General features: G+C 49.6%; 2 protein-coding genes across 3 annotated transcripts in view; both read right to left on the reverse strand.

The window, feature by feature from the left end:
• Positions 1-2,611: 2,611 nt before the first annotated feature.
• On the reverse strand, positions 2,612-6,052 carry zfp36l2 (zinc finger protein 36, C3H type-like 2). Of its 2 annotated transcripts, none has more exons than XM_084021454.1 (2): positions 5,728-6,052; positions 2,612-5,615 (listed from the first exon to the last, which is right to left on the reverse strand). In XM_084021454.1, the coding sequence occupies exons 1-2, from the start codon at positions 5,815-5,817 to the stop codon at positions 4,380-4,382; spliced, it is 1,326 nt and encodes a 441-aa protein (XP_083877580.1). In that variant the 5' UTR covers positions 5,818-6,052; the 3' UTR covers positions 2,612-4,379. The 2 variants fall into 2 exon arrangements, with proteins under 2 accessions (XP_083877580.1, XP_083877579.1); XM_084021453.1 differs by having other exon boundaries at positions 2,612-5,618; positions 5,728-6,051.
• A 1,989-nt stretch (positions 6,053-8,041) lies between these two features.
• thada (THADA armadillo repeat containing) overlaps positions 8,042-18,144 on the reverse strand; it is a 63,004-nt gene continuing 52,901 nt past the window's right edge. The window contains exons 32-37 of the mRNA XM_084021497.1: positions 17,041-17,165; positions 15,758-15,830; positions 15,362-15,512; positions 14,933-15,055; positions 9,152-9,318; positions 8,042-8,927 (exon numbers count right to left, since the gene is read on the reverse strand). Of these exons, the coding sequence (XP_083877623.1) occupies positions 8,619-8,927; positions 9,152-9,318; positions 14,933-15,055; positions 15,362-15,512; positions 15,758-15,830; positions 17,041-17,165 (948 nt within the window). The 3' untranslated portion in view covers positions 8,042-8,618. The remainder of the gene's footprint in view (positions 8,928-9,151; positions 9,319-14,932; positions 15,056-15,361; positions 15,513-15,757; positions 15,831-17,040; positions 17,166-18,144) is intronic.

Genomic DNA, 18,144 nt, shown 5'->3' on the forward strand with positions numbered 1-18,144 from the left:
CCAGTCGGGTGACGTTCCAACAATCACAGATTACACAGAAGGGACTTTTTAGGCTTCTTCACTGATCCATGACACCAGGGACCAGGAAGCAGAGACCAGGAGGGTCTTTAGGGGGCTGTCCCTGCTAAAAGGAGAACTTGTTTACTTTAATTATGAGAAGCAATTACACCTCATTATGAAGTTAATCTCTGTAATATTAAGCATCATTACCTAATCAAAAACAGAACCTGGGGGGGGGGGGGGGGGGGCTGGATCACATGGGGGGTTGTGGTCCTTATCTCTAATTGGGGGTTTTATGACACAAAGATGATGAACAGCGGCTTCTTTCCACTTTCTCTCTGGCCGAACGCCACCCATCTGGCACCCGCAGGGCTAAAAAAAAACAAAGTCTGAAAACGCTTGTGCCGTTACCACTTGACCCCCGGGTCCGGACTCGGCGTGCCACAACAATACCAGGACGAGCCCGGCGTCCCACGCGGCGGCCGTGGAACACAAATAGGACCTTCTAGAAGCCGCCGCTGCAGCGGAGGAGGGAAAAACAGCAGGACGAAGAAGAGGTGGAAATGGGCGGCGGCCAGGAAGCGGGACTCTTCCTGCCCTAATCACAAGTCAGAGAGCGTTTCCTGTCATTGTCGGAGGTCCAGGTCCATTAACCAGCGAGACCCCGAACACCAGCACACATCCTCAGATAGAAACGCTTTATAGACATAACATATATGAACGTTAATACAATCAAACATTATATGCAGGTTTGCTGATTGACACACACACACACACACACACACACTGAGTCACGAGTGCGTGGATCCTACTTGGCAGCGGCCGTTGCATTGTGCAGCTCTTTGGCTCCGCTCTGATAAACACTTCATTATGAAACCCTGAGGACACAGTAAATATTTGCCGAGCGGTTATCAGCCGGCCTTATCTTGGCGTGAACTCCGGGGCCCCGCATGACTCCGGGGCCCTTGTATTTTCTTAATGCCTTTTGCCACCATCGTTAACTTCACAGAAAAAAAGCAGTTCCTCTTTGAAAGGTCCCTGGAAATGTGGAACCACAACAACATGAAAATGTAGGCCAGGGGCCTTTTTCTTTGGTCCTACACATGGCCGACGGTAGCATTCATCACGGTGGAGGACGGCGGCGAGGTTTCACCATGCTACGGCCCCGTCCTACCTGCTCAGTGACTGATAGTAGGAACACATTTACAGCTGCAGGGTTAATCAGTTATGGGATAATGTCTGGTGTTCAGTTCCCAGACTGATACTTCCAGTCAGCCTATCTGACCTCAGAGCAGTGATGATGTCACCGGCGTTCAGACGGGTCTGAAGCTTGCCGCGTTCTAAACACGAGTTCATCTTTCACTCCTTAATCCTGGTGGTAGAAACATTTACTCAAGTACTAACATTTTGAGTACTTCTCCAACTTTCAGAGGGAAACTTTTACTCCATTGAATCATATAGTGTCTTATAAAATATCTCAACCAAGCCATTGAATGAAACGCCATTAGAAAATAATAATATTGTATTCCTTAAACTATTAAATCAGCAAAGAATTATACTTGATTTTGAGATGCCATAAAATCATATCATATATGGATAAAAAAAATCTCAAACAACAGTAGATCTGAATACCCATTTTTAAATTTCATAGTTAATTTTTTTTTTTTTAAATGGCATGAAAAACTCATTTTTTTTTTATCGTTTATCGAAAAAAAGTCACAAATAAATTGTAGTATAGTTTGTCGAAAAAAGTTCCTGGAAAAAGTTTTAGTAGATTTTTGAAAAAAAGTTATAAAAGAAGAAATTTGTAATATAGTTTTTCATAAAAAATCATGAAAAAAGTCATAGTATAGCTTTTTCGTAAAAAGTCATGAAAACATTTGTCGTATAGTTTGTCGAATAAAGTCATAGTTTTGTTTGTTCAAAAAAGTCTTCAGAAGTTTTTCGACAAAAGTCACAAAAAATCATGAAAAAAGTTGTATTGTTTTAAAAAAAATTGTAGTATGGTTTTTCCAAAAATGTCATGAAGGACGTTGAAGTATCGTTTGTTGAAAAAAGTCATTTAAAAAGGAATAGTATAGCTTTTTTGTAAAAAGTCATGAAAAACGTCATAGTATCATTTGTCAATAAAAGTCATGAAAAAAATTGTAGTATACCGGTATTTTTTCCAAAAATGTTATGAGAACCCGAACCAGGAACCCCCCCCCCCCCCCTCTTCTTGCAACCACCATGACCACCTTCAAAATAAAAGCATAAAACCACACGGTCATGCTTTTGTTATATTTTGGATCTGACACATCCAGCCAGACTTCCTGTGGCTTTGGACTCATTTTGCGTCCGCGGGGCCTCATGTGGCCCCGGCTGTTCGCCCTTTGACCCCCTTATAGTGGAACACTACAGATTATGTAATATTATTCTGTGGTGGTGTCAGACTGTTCCTGGACCAGCTACGGCTCACTTCTTCCTCTTGTCTAACAGGAGATGCATTCAGGGCCAGTGGGTTTTCTGGAAACATGCCAAGTCGTAGCACAGGGCAGCTCCCGGTGTGTTCGAGAGAAACGGAGTTTCCGATCGGTCGTCGACGTTTCTACAGAACAAATCACAGCTCGGCTTTTTCCAAAATGATTTTTATTGGGAGAACTACAAAAATGTACAGTACAAAGTTAACAGTCTCACACTCAGTTTGTAGTGAACTGACTCCCCAAAATATCACAACTTGTCTTTTTGTCCGTTTTTTTTGTTACATTCAAAAAGCTTTACTTCTGATAAAGTAGTCAAAAGTACATAGTGCGTTCCCCGGTACCTACTATGTACAAAGCAACGTGTTCCTCCAGCAAACAACACTCAGACTAGATCTCAACATCGTAAATAAAATGAAATTAGAGGAATTTAGAAAAAGGTTACGGTTGTTTTGTTGTCTGAATGGTAAAAATAGTTTCAGAATCCAACACTACATTCAGTTCAACCTGCGTATAAAAGATGCCATGTAGGAAAAAATACTTTATTTGGTTAATTTAAGGCATGTGAAGATGAACCCCGTAGAGGCACTAACAACAACACTGGGGCTCAAAGGGATGCTACATTCTTTAGCACGCGGCTGGAATCACAGTGTGACCTCGTGCAAACAGAAATACTTTTTGGTTAATTTATTGACTTGGGTTCTTTGTCACTGAAGTCTGATCTAGATAACAAAATAAAAAAGAAGTTTGGACGGTCGGTACACACATCGTTTATACATTCTACAGAAACATCTAAAGGGATCCAAACAAAAAGCCTTCTGCAGCACGGACACACGACCTCAGGAGCAAACAGCATCACGCAAACCTTTTAATAAAACGTAAACAAGGAAACAAAATTAATGAAATAAATATCACATACGGTCTCTTAAATTAAGATTTTTTTTTACTCATTTACAATAAAAATAACCAAAGTGAAGTTACAAAAAAAAAGGAGAAAAACAAAATATATATATTACTGTGAAAAGAACATACACTCCACTTTATGCAGATTAATAATGGCGATCATAATTTAAACATAAAAGAATATAGATCTATTGCTTCATCATACTTGATAAATACAGTATGGGACACAAATTACCAAATGTAGCCTATACTTTTTTCACAAGATAATAAATAAGTTAAATAGTCCATAGCCAGTTATGCACAGCTATGTAAATCACTCAAAACAGCTACAAAAATAGATATATATATATTCAACCATCAGCAGTGATTTCCCCAAAAACAACCCAACTCAAGAGTGCTTTCTTTCTTTTTAACCCAATCAACACACGAGACTACCCAAACGGACCACTGGGTGGCGCTGGAAGAGGACAGATCTGGAATGGAAGTTGAAGCTTTTCAGAGGAAGAAAAAAAGAAAGAAGAAGAAACTTTGATAAAAGAAGAGTTACTTTGAGTCAAGGCATATTCTTGGCAGGATGGGAGGAAATCTGAAAACCGCTTAGTCTCTTCTTCTCGTCAAGTCACGTGACCCACACATCTAATCCCAGGAAAGTGTGGCTGCCTGATAGAGCAAAAAGGGAGGGGGGCTGCCGTGAGCCCTCGGGCAAGGCACTGATGGAATGCCTTCTGTTTGCTATCTAAACGTTTTAATACAGCTATATTACATAGAAACGGGAGGAACCATCTAGACTAATGCAGGTCTGGACTGTTCTGGAGCTTTATTGATCCCTTCTCTTCTTGTTGCCCCCCATCCAGGGGGGTCAGAGCGGGGTCAGCACCCCGGAGCCGGGAGGGCTTCAATGTCTTTTACTCAAAAAGGCACTTCGGCAGGGTGGTGGTGGGGGGTTAAACCCTGCACCCAGACCCGGACCCAGTCCCGTAAATCCACATGAACACACACACAGGAAACACAAAAACACTAGTCATCTGAAATCGACAGCCTGCTGAAGATTGGCAACCGTCTCCCGGCGTCCAGACTCGGGGACTCGGAGCCGCTGAGGCTCCCGGAGGAGCTGAGGGACCCGCTGGCGTAGCTGTCCCGGTCGGAGAGCGAGTCCGGCGGGCTGGGAGGGGGCTCGAACACCGGCGACTCGCTGAGGCGGCGCAGCGCCTGCAAGTGGCTCATGTTGTAGGTGGGGGGGGAGGGCGGGCACACGCCGCCCTGCAGGGTCCCGTAGTAGGCGCCGGTGGAGTGGTTGTTGGCGTAGCCGCCGGGGCCGTGCACGGCCAGCGGGGCCAGCAGCGCCTTTAAGTCCTGCCCGGGGAAGGAGAAGGCGCTGTTGATGCACGACATGGAGTTGGGGGAGAGCACCTCCTCGTAGAAGCTGGAGGTGGAGGTGCAGGAGGAGGAGGCGGTGGTGCTGGCGGGCGGCGGCGGGGTCCGGGACATGGGGCTGTCCAGCAGCGGGGACTCCAGCCCGTGGTGGGTGGAGAACCCGGAGAAGCTGAGGCTGTGGTGGAGCTTTGGTCGGTCCCGCTGGGTGGAGAAGCCGCCGAGCTGCGGCGGCAGCGCGTCCCGCGCCGCGTACCCGCACAGCTCCCGGGCCGCCGACCGGGACTCCGCCGCCTGCATGTTGGCGTTGGCGGCGGGAGCGGGCCGGCGCTCGTCCGCGTTGTGGATGAAGTGGCAGCGGGGTCCGTAGGGGCAGAAGCCGATGGTGTGGAAGGTGCGGCACGGCTCCGTCTTGTACTTCGGGTGGCGCGACAGGCTGCGCAGCTCGTGGTAGCCGTGCGCGAACTGACACTTCTCCCCGTACTTGCAGGAGCCGTTCTCCTCGAAGGGCCGGCACAGCTCCGTCTTGTAGCGGGTGGAGTTGATCTGCGAGCCGGGCTGCTTCTGCTGCTGCTGCTGCTGCAGCGCGCCGCGCTCCCCCGCGTCGCTGTACGCGCGGTCGCGGAACTTGTTCTCCTTGTTCATGAGCGCCGTGGCCGCGCAGCTGTTGCCGGTCGGCGTGTTGCTCTCCTTCAGGCTGCCGTACGAGCCCATCGAGTACTTGTTGCCGTTGTTCATCGCCTCCAGGTTGCTGGTCGAGTTCCTGCGGAAAAATCCCGGCGCGAAGGGCCCCGCGGAGCCCGGGGACGCGACCGGCGCGCCCACCGCCTTCTTGTCCAGCAGGCTGTTGATGTGGAGCGCGTTCATGTTCATGCTTTTATCCTGCTGGAGGAGAGATGTTAGAGTTAGACATGCATTTCAACTTTTAACGCGGTGACAACTTAGTTGCAGCAGCGCGTCGCCTGCAGAGCAGAGAGCACATGTTGCCGGTTACCTTGTAAAGCAGCTCCATGTCGTAGAAGGCAGACAAGACGGTCGCAGACATCTCGTTTCCCCAAGTTTGCTGGCGCACTTCCTCTTTCATGGAGGACCGACCGGGATCCGGATCCGTGGACGCGACGTGCGGGATCGGTAGTTTGTGCCACGACTGGTTTTTGGTTGAGGCGGCGGGAAAAACAGGTAAAAAGTTTCTTTTCAGAGTGATTTAAGTCCGTGGAGGAGAAGGAGCGGTGGGGGTGGGGGGCAGGTCTGTGTGGAGATGTGGCGGCTTTATGTCCTCCCGGGTTCGCGGAGCCAGACTGCAGCACTGTGCGCTGCGGCCGCGGACCGCCGTATAAATGCGCCGCGGTGGCCGGGGAGGGGCCACCGAAGTCGGCGCAAAACTTTTCCTCCTCCCTCCTCCCCCCGAGAAAACTTCCATTCACCGGTTGGCCGCCTATTCTTCAACGCCACGCCCTGAACCCCCCCCCCCCCCCCCCCCTTATAATCACACAACCAATATAGTGAAGTTGCTTTTATCGGGTTGATTCTCGAAACGCAGAGAATTACGCACGCGCGTGTTGGTGCCTTGCTCAAAAGATGGCTCTACTGTAAAACTTCCCCAGCAAAGTCCCCGAGGTTCGAGCCCCCCCCCCCCCCCCCCGCCCCCCCGGGAGGCTGACACATGTATTTGTAATGGAAGGAAACTAACTCTCTCTCTCTCTCTCTCTCTCTCTCTCTCTCTCTCTCTCTCTCTCTCTCTCTCTCTCCTCTCTCTCTCCTCTCTCTCTCTCTCTCTCTCTCTCTCTCTCTCTCTCTCTCTCTCTCTCTCCCCCCCCTGTCTGTCTCCCCCCTGTCTCTCTCTCCCCTGTCTGTCTCCCTGTGGACGGTGAGACAGTATGAGGAGTCCAGGCAGAGTGCAGGATCATTTTTAGCCTCGGCCCTGTTGCATAATCACCCCCGCAGCAGCGGAGGCCTATTCCGGTCTGCTGGTCTAGTCCTGGGTCTGCTGGTCTAGTCCTGGGTCTGCTGGTCTAGTCCTGAGCTCACATGACCTCCATGTCTCCGGGTCTAAGACCCTCACAAGTCCAGCTCCAGATCAGAGCCCGCTCCTAAAGAACATGTTGAGTCACTCTCAAAGCGGATTTACTTTCAGAGCCGGTCTTTGTTGGAGTTCCTCCCCGACTTGTTTTTCCCAACCCGAGGCCAAGCCGCGGCAGGAATGTGCTGCTTCCACGCGCTGCGGCAGCGCGACACTGCCCCCGCGTGGCCGCAGGGGGAACTGCGTGGGGAGGGGGGGCGCCACCTGCTGATCAGAGGTGGAGGAAGAATCCACCATTCTGACTGTAATGTCACGTGTTTACTGTCGGGGTGTTTGAATGCTGGAGAGCCAGATGTGAAAGTGATGAGTCATGTTTAAAAAAGGAAAGACGAGGACGGGACTCGAACCAGCGTCACCGCCACGCTGATGTTTGAGAACACAATCAGTGACTTTGACAGGATTCAGTTTTCTCTTCAGTTTTAGTTGAAAAAAAAAAACAGAAAAGAGAAAATAGCAACAGAAAAACACCAAGTGATGAAAGAAGAAGCTGGAATACTAGGAGCAGGACTAAGATTAGACCAGGACTGGGCTTCTGGATGCATGTGGGGGACAGACAGACAGGCAGACAGGCAGGCAGGCAGACAGACAGGCAGATGGAGAGACAGGCAGGCAGATGGAGAGACAGACAGGCAGACAAACAGAGAGACAGGCAGACAGACAGGCAGACAGATGGAGAGACAGGCGGAGAGACAGGCAGGCAGGCAGACAGATGGAGAGACAGGCAGACAGACAGACAGGCAGGCAGACAGATGGAGAGACAGGCAGACAGAACCCGCTCTGCCTCCCGTCACACGGCTCTGTGTGTTTTTATTGGGGGATGTCGAGCTCCGCTCCAAAACATTACCTCAGGTTTTTCTTTTTACTGTAACACACACACACACACACACACGCACACACACGCACGCACACACGCACGCACACACGCACACACGCACGCACACGCACACACACAGGACAGTAGTCCATTGTGCGTCCTCCTAATTACATAACCAGGGAAGTGGAGGGAAGCATAAAAACGGTCCGATGGTTAGAATCCTGCAGTAAATTCAACATCACAGGAAAATAACTCGTAGAAACATCGGAGTCGTAAAAAAAAATCGCAGTTTTCTAATCCGACCTTAAAACGCTGGTCGCCGCGGCGATGCAGAGAATACGGACAGTGTTGGGGTCTTTGGTCGTGTGACACATTCTTACTGATCTGAGAACAGAGCAGCGAGTGTTGTGTTGCACACACACACACACACTCACACACACACACACACTCTGTCACACACACACACACACACACACACACACACACACACACACACACACACACACACACACACACACACACACACACACAGTTGAAATGTGAGACATCAGAAATGCAGGAATGTTCAGACACGTTTAATCAAAGATAAAACAATTAAAACACCTGTTTAAGACAAAGTGGGACTTGGTGGTCTACGTGGTCTACGTTGGCCGGGTCCTTTGAAGACCACGTCGCCTAGCAACCAGCTAGGTGGCTAGCTAACGTGACTCTTCTTACCTGAGACCCTGATGGAGGATCAGGATAGATCCTCGTAGACGCCACGGTGATTAAAGTCCAGCCGTCGCTATGAATCCTGGGATATATCGGACCCTGAAGGATCCATCAGGTGGATCCTCTGAACCAGAAGGCCACATGTGAAGGACGGGGACGCTGGACTGGGACCCTGGACGGGGTTCAGAGTATAAAACTAAAATCCTGGTGGGTGTCGGCGGTCCAGTTTCTGTTTCCAGTCCATCTCTGTGAGGGGACCCTGAAGAACCCGGGTGCTGGTCTACCGGAGCCTCTCCAGCAGGTCCAGGGCCAGCGTGGCCCTCCGGTGTCGCAGCACCAGCCGGGCGTGCTCCGCGGTGACGGAGAACTGGGGCAGGACCGGCAGAGAGTCCAGGTCCCGCTGGGACCCGAGGGCCTCGGCCCGGGCCCGACCCGACAGCGTGAGGATTTGGTGGACCTGGTCCGGACCCGAGACCCGTCTGAAGGTCGGGACCAGGGAACCCAGGTGTCCATGAAGCAGCTTCACCCACTGGACCGGCTCGGCCCACAGGTTCAAGTCCCCCTTCTCGAACAGGAAGTCCTCTTCATCCTGGTTACCGGGGAAACGAGAGTTACATGAATGATTTCACTTATTGATCCTTCATTGATGCAGGTAGACCACATGATTTATCTTATTAAAGATTGTTTCAGACAAAGTATGAAGTGATATCAAGTTTGTGCTTCCATCAGCTAGTAATAATAATATCACTGCATCCATCAACCAATCAGAGCGAGAGAAGGTTAAGTGTTGCCGTGGTGATGAGGTTTCCTCACCAGACCGGGAGCTTCGTGGGCGGCGGCTCCCTCGTCTCCCAGCAGCCACTCTGTCAGGGCGAGGACCCCCGCCGGGACTCGGCCCCACGGCTCCAGCAGGCCGCACAGTAGCGTCACGCCCGAGTCCAGCGCCACGGGGGGACAAACGGACGCACCTGAGGACGCACCTGAGGACGGAGGAGGACACGCCTTCACACGGGGAAACAAGAATCCAGAATCATTAAATCCACGTCAAGTCTGACTCAAACCTCCAACAGAAAGAAATCATCCCGAGTGTTTCTGTTGCCTGGCGGATTAAAAAACGGATTATGAAATATGAAATACATATTTGGGGTTTGACCGTTTCCCCTCTTCACCCGACCCGCCTGGATGATGGTACGATCCAAACAGAGCGGCATTCTGGGAAACAAGACTGGAAGTCATACAAAGCGACCACGACGCTTCCTGTTGACGTGTTAATGAACGGACACGTGAACGTGATGCGTGCGTGGAGAGGCGGGGCGTTGCCGGGGCGACCGGCAGAGGGGACGCGTGAACGCACGACTTCACTTAACGACTCCAGTTGTCCACGCGGCAACGATCCGACACAGAGCTGTGTGTGTGTGTGTGTGTGTGTTAATGTGTGTGTGTGTGAGTGTGTGTGTGTGTGTGTGTGAATGTGTGTGTGTGTGAGTGTGTGTGTGTGTGAGTGTGTGTGAGTGTGTGTGTTCTCCCACTTTGACCATCCTCACACAGATGACACCCAGATAACAGCAGAGACTTCAAAAGGCTTTCAGACACTAGCCAAAACACTACCACCATGGGGGGGGCAGACCCCCATCACACACACACACTCACACACACATACACACGCACACACACACACACACACACACATACACACACACACACACACTTACTTACTCACACACACATACATACACACACACATGCACACACACTTACTTACTCACACACACACACACACACACTTACTTACTCACACACACACACACACACACACATACACACACACACACACACACACTTACTTACTCACACACACATACATACACACACACACGCACACACACTTACTTACTCACACACACACACACACACACACACACACACACACACACACACTTACTTACTCACACACACATACATACATACACACACGCACACACACTTACTTACTCACACACACACACACTTACTTACACTCACACACACACACACACACACACACACACACACACACACACACACACACACACACACACTTACTTACTCACACACACACACTTACTTACTCACACACGGGTCCCCTGATTGGACTGATGTGCCGTCCACACGTACTAAAACTAATTTTTCTCTGTTTTGCCTTGGCGTCGTTTCAAGAAAATCTGCGTCCAGACGAATCCACTGAAAACGACTCAGCGCGCTGTAGTACATATTCCAGGCCTATATGTGGCGCTGTTTCTGCTTCAAAAATGCAGAAGAAGAGACGGAGCTTGACCGGATGTTTGCCGTTGCTATGGCAACACGTGAGAGTTACGGCTAATCTCCGCCCGACCACCCGATCAATAAACACCCATAAGATGACAATTTGGCCCGTATAAATAAAACCAACAATAAGCATCAACAGCCGTCACCCTAAGGACCTTGACGAGACAAATAAATGCCTACATTCATGGGAAGTTAGCTAGCGGTTGTTTGTTAGCATCGTAATAAAGTAGCTTTTTCCCCGGAATATCGCCCCCTCTCTCGGCTCCGTTGTTTTTCATACAGTGGCCCTGATACGCCAACGTACAGACGAGCAGAATATCTGCTACGAGCACGGAGGCCACCGTTGTTGTTGTTGTTAGGAGACGTCGCGGGGGAAGAAGTCAGGCTCGAGGGTTGAGGGGCGGGGCGATGACGTCAGCGTTTTCGCCGTCTGCACGAAAACGATCACGAAACGGAGGGGGGGGCGTTTTTTTTCTTTTCCACCCTGAGAGCTGGTTTCAAAAAAGTGCGATAACGCCGTGAAAACGCTGGATTCGTCTGGACGGAAGGGCGAAACGCTCAAGACTTTTGCGTTTACGCACTGAAAACGTTTTTGTGAGGGAGACTCTTAAATCTCCCTAAATTAGAGGAGATTTAAGAGTTTAGCAGCTTGACTGACAAATTCCTTTCTTCTCTCTCTCTCTGTGTCTCTCTCTCTCTGACGCCCTGGCCTCTGATGTCAAGCCTTCACGCCCCCCCCCCCCCCCCCCCCAGCCTAAAAGAACATTAAGGAACATAATAGGAAATTTTAGCTGCATTCAATTTATCCACGAAGGTTTCACACGTCGCTTAATGCCGTTTCCCTCCATGAGCTGTTTCTCAAGGGGATTGTCTTTCACGCCCTCACCGTGTGTGTGCGTGTGTGTGTGAGTAAGTAAGTGTGTGTGTGTGTGTGAGTGTATAAATGTATGTGTGAGTGTGTGTGAGTACATGTTAGACAATCTTGTCCCTGCACATAACAATATCCGTGCCAGTTTAATGGATGTGAGTAAGATGGGTGAGGCTGTGTGTGTGTGTGTGTGTGTGTGTGTGTGTGTGTGTCTGTGTGTGTGTGTGTGTGTGTGTGTCTGTGTGTGTGTGTGTGTCTGTGTGTGTGTGTGTGTGTGTCTAACTTGTGGAAACAGTAAAAACAGTTGCACTGAGCTGCAGGACTGAGATCTTTGTCTTCTTTGTTTTTCAGTAAGTGTTTCTATGTAGATCTGCACACACACACTCACACTCACACACACACACACACACACACACACACACACACACACACACACACCAGACGCTGCAGCGGAGCCGGGACACCAGGAAGTGAAGGTGTGAGATAGAGAGCGAGGTGTGAAATAAAAACACACGTTTATGGCCGAGACTTCCTCCGGAGACTCTGGTGAGAAACGGAGAATGTGCAGCAGCAACAGCAACAGCAACAACAGCAGCAGCAGCAACAGCAACAGCAACAGCAACAACAGCAGCAACAGCAACAGCAGCAACAGCAACAGCAGCAACAGCAACAACAGCAGCAGCAGCAACAGCAGCAACAGCAACAGCAACAACAACAACAGGAAACATTACCATGAACATAATAGGACCAGACGCAGTGAGCGTTACCATAGAAACAACGTAGCATAAAGCAGATGGTGTTTGTTTGACAAGTGGAAGAAGGGAACGGTGAAACGGAGATATCCCGACTTCTAGGGTTAGCTCCTCACGACTCGGAGGTCGCAGTTATCCGACGTTCCGAACAAAACCCACGTCCGACTGTAACAAACCGATGTTTCTGTAGAACGGGAACACGATCAGTGAAGCCTCCATTTATTTTTTATATATTTAATAATAACTTCTATCCCTCCTTTTTTCCACAAACGTTGGTGTAAAAGGTCCAGAGACAGAACAGGGGTCAGAGGTCAGACTGGTTCCTCCTCTGAGGAGCATGACAGTCATCTCAGAGGAGAGACCAGGAGAGACCACCACAGTGTGAACGGGGAGAGCAATTTTGATCCTTTTTTTAAATAATTTTTATATAATCTGGTGGTTTTTGGACATTTTTGGAAGAAAAATAGTTTGGGATCGAATCATTTTGGGACCCCCTGCAGTAACTCTGTGGACCCTTTAGGGGTCCTGGACCCCCTGTTGAAGATCTAATTGCTTTTTGATGGATGGACGAAGGTTTGGGAGTGTGAACGGCGGCGGTCCTTCCACTCGGCGGTCGGATCCGAATCCCTCTGGACTCTAAATATAACGTGGTCTCGGTGAGGTCCAGTGAGGGGTACTGGAGTCCGGTTTCAGACCCAATTAGCTGGGAGGTATTCGGGGGGTGAATTAGATTTGATCTTCCTGTCCCGGACAAAAGCTCCACTGTAGTTCAACGCTGGTTCTCCCAACGCCAACGCCCTCAATATCAGGTGAGATGAAACATGGAACTGTCTTTAGGAGCGGCTCATTTACACGCTTGTGTTTTTGCAGAAGGCGTCGCCGTTCTCACGTCTTCATATCAAAGGAGGCCACGCCCCCTTCTGGAGCAGCTCACACCTCACACAGGTCGTAAACACACACTCACACACACACACACACACACACACACACACACACACACACACACACACACACACACAGCCCTGAGTATCGGGAGCAGAGGGCAGCGACTCTAAGGCCGTCTGGTGCCTTGCTCAAGGGCACCTCGGCAGCAGCCTGGAGGCGGACCGTCTTCACCTGAATTTCACTTCATGTATTTTTTTAATCCTGATTCTCATATTAATCTCAAAGTGAATTCTGCCTGATTTCTATGATGACATCATGTCCACTCCAGGAGAGAAAGGACGATATAATGATAGTTCATACTATTGAATGGTAGACCTGAGCGGCGGCGATGTCATGACGATGACCTCATTAAAATCCAAAAACAACGTCCCCTCCCGGCTGGCCGGGCTGTCTAACTTTAGAAACATCACTTAACTGGGAGCTCTCAAAGAAGGAAGATGACATATTGTTTTGTCCCAATTGAAGGTTTTGCTGTTGTTTTTGTTTTACAGTCGTCGGGATGTGATTTCGTTTCGGGTTTTTCTGCCGTTTTTCATTTCCACCAGGAATTCCAGCGTTGGGCCAAGTCGCCTCTAACGCACCAATTTAACGCCTCGCTGACTCCCTCTGTGTCGTACACCGCATTCCTGCTGGGTACGACACTCACATACCAGCAGGACTCAAGGATGGATCTATATTAAACATACAAATACAATACTACAATACTAATATATATATATATATAATAGAGTTTGGGGCTTCGGCTGGAGAGTGAAGTCAGAAATAAACTCCCCAAACACACAAACTGTTATCTCCAAATGAAATATGAATGTGGACCCCCCCCCCCCCCCCCCCCACACACACACACACACACACACACACACACACACACACACACACACACACACACACACACACACACACACACACACACACACACACACACACACACTCACTCTGCAATCACGCCTATTGTGTTCTCGTCCTGTTGAGAGAAAACCTTCTCCATCTTAGTCATGCTGCTGAGCTCCTATCTGATCTGTTAGCTGACAGCTTATCTGACCCTGTCTGGCCTTATGTACACACACACACACACACACACACACACACACACACACACACTTCCAGGAACCTTACAAGCTGCATACGGACAGTAAATAAAACTAAGAACAACGGAGAGCTCCGCCTCCTCCTTCGCTGTGTCGTGTTACCTAGCAGATACCATCACACACACACACACACACACACACACACACACACACACACACACACACACACAGACACACACACACACACACACACACACACACACACACACACACACACACACACACACACAGACACACACACACACAGACACACACACACAGACACAATCAGGGTGGCGCCCAGAGGGAAGCTGGGAACATACAGGAAGTGAGTGTTGTTGAGGATGGGAAGTTGCACTGTGGTGTTTTTTTTGTGAGGGGACACTTCAGAGCCGGCAGCTGTCCTCACACACACACACACACACACTCACACTCACACACACACACACACACACACACACACACACACACACACACACACGCATCAGTGCCCTTCATTCCAGAAACGCTCGCCATGAAATGATGTCATCGACCCGTTTTAACATCCACATGTTTTTGTGGTTTTTTATTTTTTTAAAAAGTGTGTTTATACGAGGGACGGGAGGGATGTGTGTGTGTGTGTGTGTGTGTGTGTGTGTGTGTGTGTGTGTGTGTGTACCTGTCGTGAGCAGAGCTGCTGGTACATTAGAGATGAAGTCAGAGGCTGAATCTCGGACGTCCGGGTCTTCATCCTGCAGCAGCGTGAACAAACTCCTCCACAGAGAAAGTGTCATAGACAGACCTGAGACACACACACACACACACACACACACACACACACACACACACACACACACACACACACACACACACACACACACACACACACACACACACACACAAAATGATGGTGATCAGTAAAAAGTGCTGAATCATGCTTTGTTAGGTCTGTCTGCAAGACCACAAGATAACTCCTGTTAAAACGCTGGTTTTCTGAATGGAGTCTGGTTGATGGTGCTAGGCTACGCTAACATTGTAGCTGCTCCGTCAACACTCCAAATAAGGTCATCTAGACATAAATACAGCAGAGATGCATGGTGGGACTCACCGAGCGGGAGGCGGGGGCTCGTCAGCACCGCCGCCGTGCAGCTGACCAGCACGTTAGCCGCCGTTAGCTTCACCTCCAGCGGCTGCTCATCGCTGCAACACGAGCACAACAGCTCCGCCCACTGGGCCAGACACGCCACTGCAGCCACACCCTGAGACCGAGAAACAGCGGTGAAGGTCGACGAAGCGATCGAGTCTTGGCGGGACAAACTAGTGGCTGGGCCAATGTTATGCTAACGAGCTACTCGGTGACATCATCACTTTAGTGAAGAACCGATGTGAATGGAGGTTCTCTTTAAAGCACAAAGGAACATCTTCAGGTACATTCATGAATGAAACCCGGCAGCCAACAGGCTTCTACAGCAGCTGAGACATCGTGAGTACTGAAGCGGTCTACCTGAGGGTCCGAGTCCACCAGCCGGACCACCAGATGTGAGACCAGGGTCAGGGCGGCACAGTGGAGCTCCACACTGAAACACACACATTGTGGAGACATACGTGACAAATTCATGATTTGTACTTTAGGGTTTTATTAGTGATATCGGATTTAATCTCTTCGTGGTGGATTTCCGTTATCGGGATAATAATCGGAATTATCAGGTGACTTGAAGAAGCTGCTAGTTCGCTATCATGGTGAAGAATAAAGTCAGATTTAAAAATACATTTTTTCAATTTGATTTATCCAGGGATTTTTCACTGAAACAGTTCCATACAAACATCCGTTTCTTCCAGAATGCGTCGCGTTGCAGATCAGCTGCATTCTTTAGGTGAACCGACCCTTTAGTTTTACACACTAGTGCATGAAAAATGTGAATAATAATACAAATAATGTGAACAACCCTCAACAGAAGTGTGTTGGTCCTCACCACCACATTATGCCCCCCCCCCCCCCCGGCTCTAATCATAACCCTGGGGCGCTCCAAAGGAAAGTGGATCCGGGTCCAGAGATCGTGGCCAGGAAAAGACTTTACGGGGCCGAGAGTCTTTGTAATCCAATCCTCATTCAGGCCTGTGTTCTGTCGTCAGGGTGAGAAAAGTACAGCAGACACACACACACTCACACTCACACACACACACACACACACACACTCAGTGTGTGGTAAGAGGAGGCTCCATCAACCCACAACAATAATGGTCCAGCCCGACAGGTGTGAATAATCTCATGTTGGAACAACGAGAGCACAAATATCAGCTTTCATCCAGGTCTCTAAGCACAAGGGGTCTCTGCTGGTCTGGGGGGCTGCTGGACTCCAGGTGTGAGGGGTCTCTGCTGGTCTGGGGGGCTGCTGGACTCCAGGTGTGAGGGGTCTCTTTACTTCATTTAGGGATTCTGAGCGAGTTCCCTGGCCCCGACCTGTCCTACCTTCTGCCTTGTACTCGTACCTTGTACTTGTACCTTCTGCCTTGTACTTGATAGTGAGTCCACCATGAGCAGACTCTGAGGCTTGAAGGCAGTGTGTGCATGTTTTTATAGTATATAGTACCTAGCTTTTGTTTTTGGTTTGCACTAAAATGTCAAACTAAAGAGTCGGTTCATATCATTTTAATTATTTCCACCGTGACAGTGATGACCCCGATGAGGTTGCTTTGACCCGATATGGTCCCATCACTAGACGGAGCCAGAAAAAGGCCCTCACTGTACCTCACTGTGTTTGTATGTATTATGCTGTGACCTCTGACCTGTGAGCTGAACTCTGAGCCAGCGTGAGGAGGTGCAGCAGGACGTCTTCCTGGGACAGAGTCTGACCCCCGACCCCCCACGGCAGCTCACCGCTGGAGCTCAACACACACAGGGTGCTGAGGACCTGAGAGGAAGAGGAGATGTTAATACACACACACACAGACACACACACACACACACACGCACACACACACACACACACACGGGGAAGTTGCTCCGGGCCGTCCATCAGTGCAGCTTTGGTGTCCTCTCTGCAGTGATGCTGGCAAGCTGCCCCGAAGGTATTTTTACATCACCGGTCAGATCCTCCCCACACACACACATCTATACACACCTATACACACACACACACACACACACACGGATATGCATGCACATGCCGAATGACCGATGAAAAACACACATCCAGCAGAGAACACGTGTTGACATTCCTGCTGCATATTTCAATGATTATTATTTCTTTCAAGGCCCCAACCTGTTATTAGAGCGTTCAAATAAAGCTTCTTTATAGGATGTGTGTGTGTATAGCTGTGTGTGAGTGTGTCTGTGTGTGTGTGTGTGTATAGATGTGTGTGTGTGTGTGTGTGTGAGAGCTGCTGGCCTGACTGACTGAACGGTCCGGTAATTAACAGTACAGTTATTCTGCTTCCCGGCTGTGAGAGGTCCGTCTGGTCAGGTGATCCCCGCCAGCCGACGCAGCTGCTCCCGACCTTCGACCTTTAACGAGCTGCTTTAACGAGCTGAACACACTCGACCGGCCGCACACTCAAATATACACCGTCACGGGGAAACGGGCCGACTCACTTCCACGGCTTTAACACGCAAATACACAGGGACGCCCACCCTGCATGAACACACACACACACACACACACACACACACTCACACTCACACTCACACACACACTCACACAGACACACACTCACACAGACACACACTCGCACGCACGCACACACACACACACACACACACACACACACACTCACACACACACACACACTCACACAGACACACACTCACACAGACACACACTCGCACGCACGCACACACACACACACTCACACACACACACACACACACACACACTCACACTCACACACACA

This window comes from Eutrigla gurnardus (genome assembly GCF_963514095.1).
Source record: "Eutrigla gurnardus genome assembly, chromosome: 11".
NCBI classification, from domain to species: domain Eukaryota; kingdom Metazoa; phylum Chordata; class Actinopteri; order Perciformes; family Triglidae; genus Eutrigla; species Eutrigla gurnardus.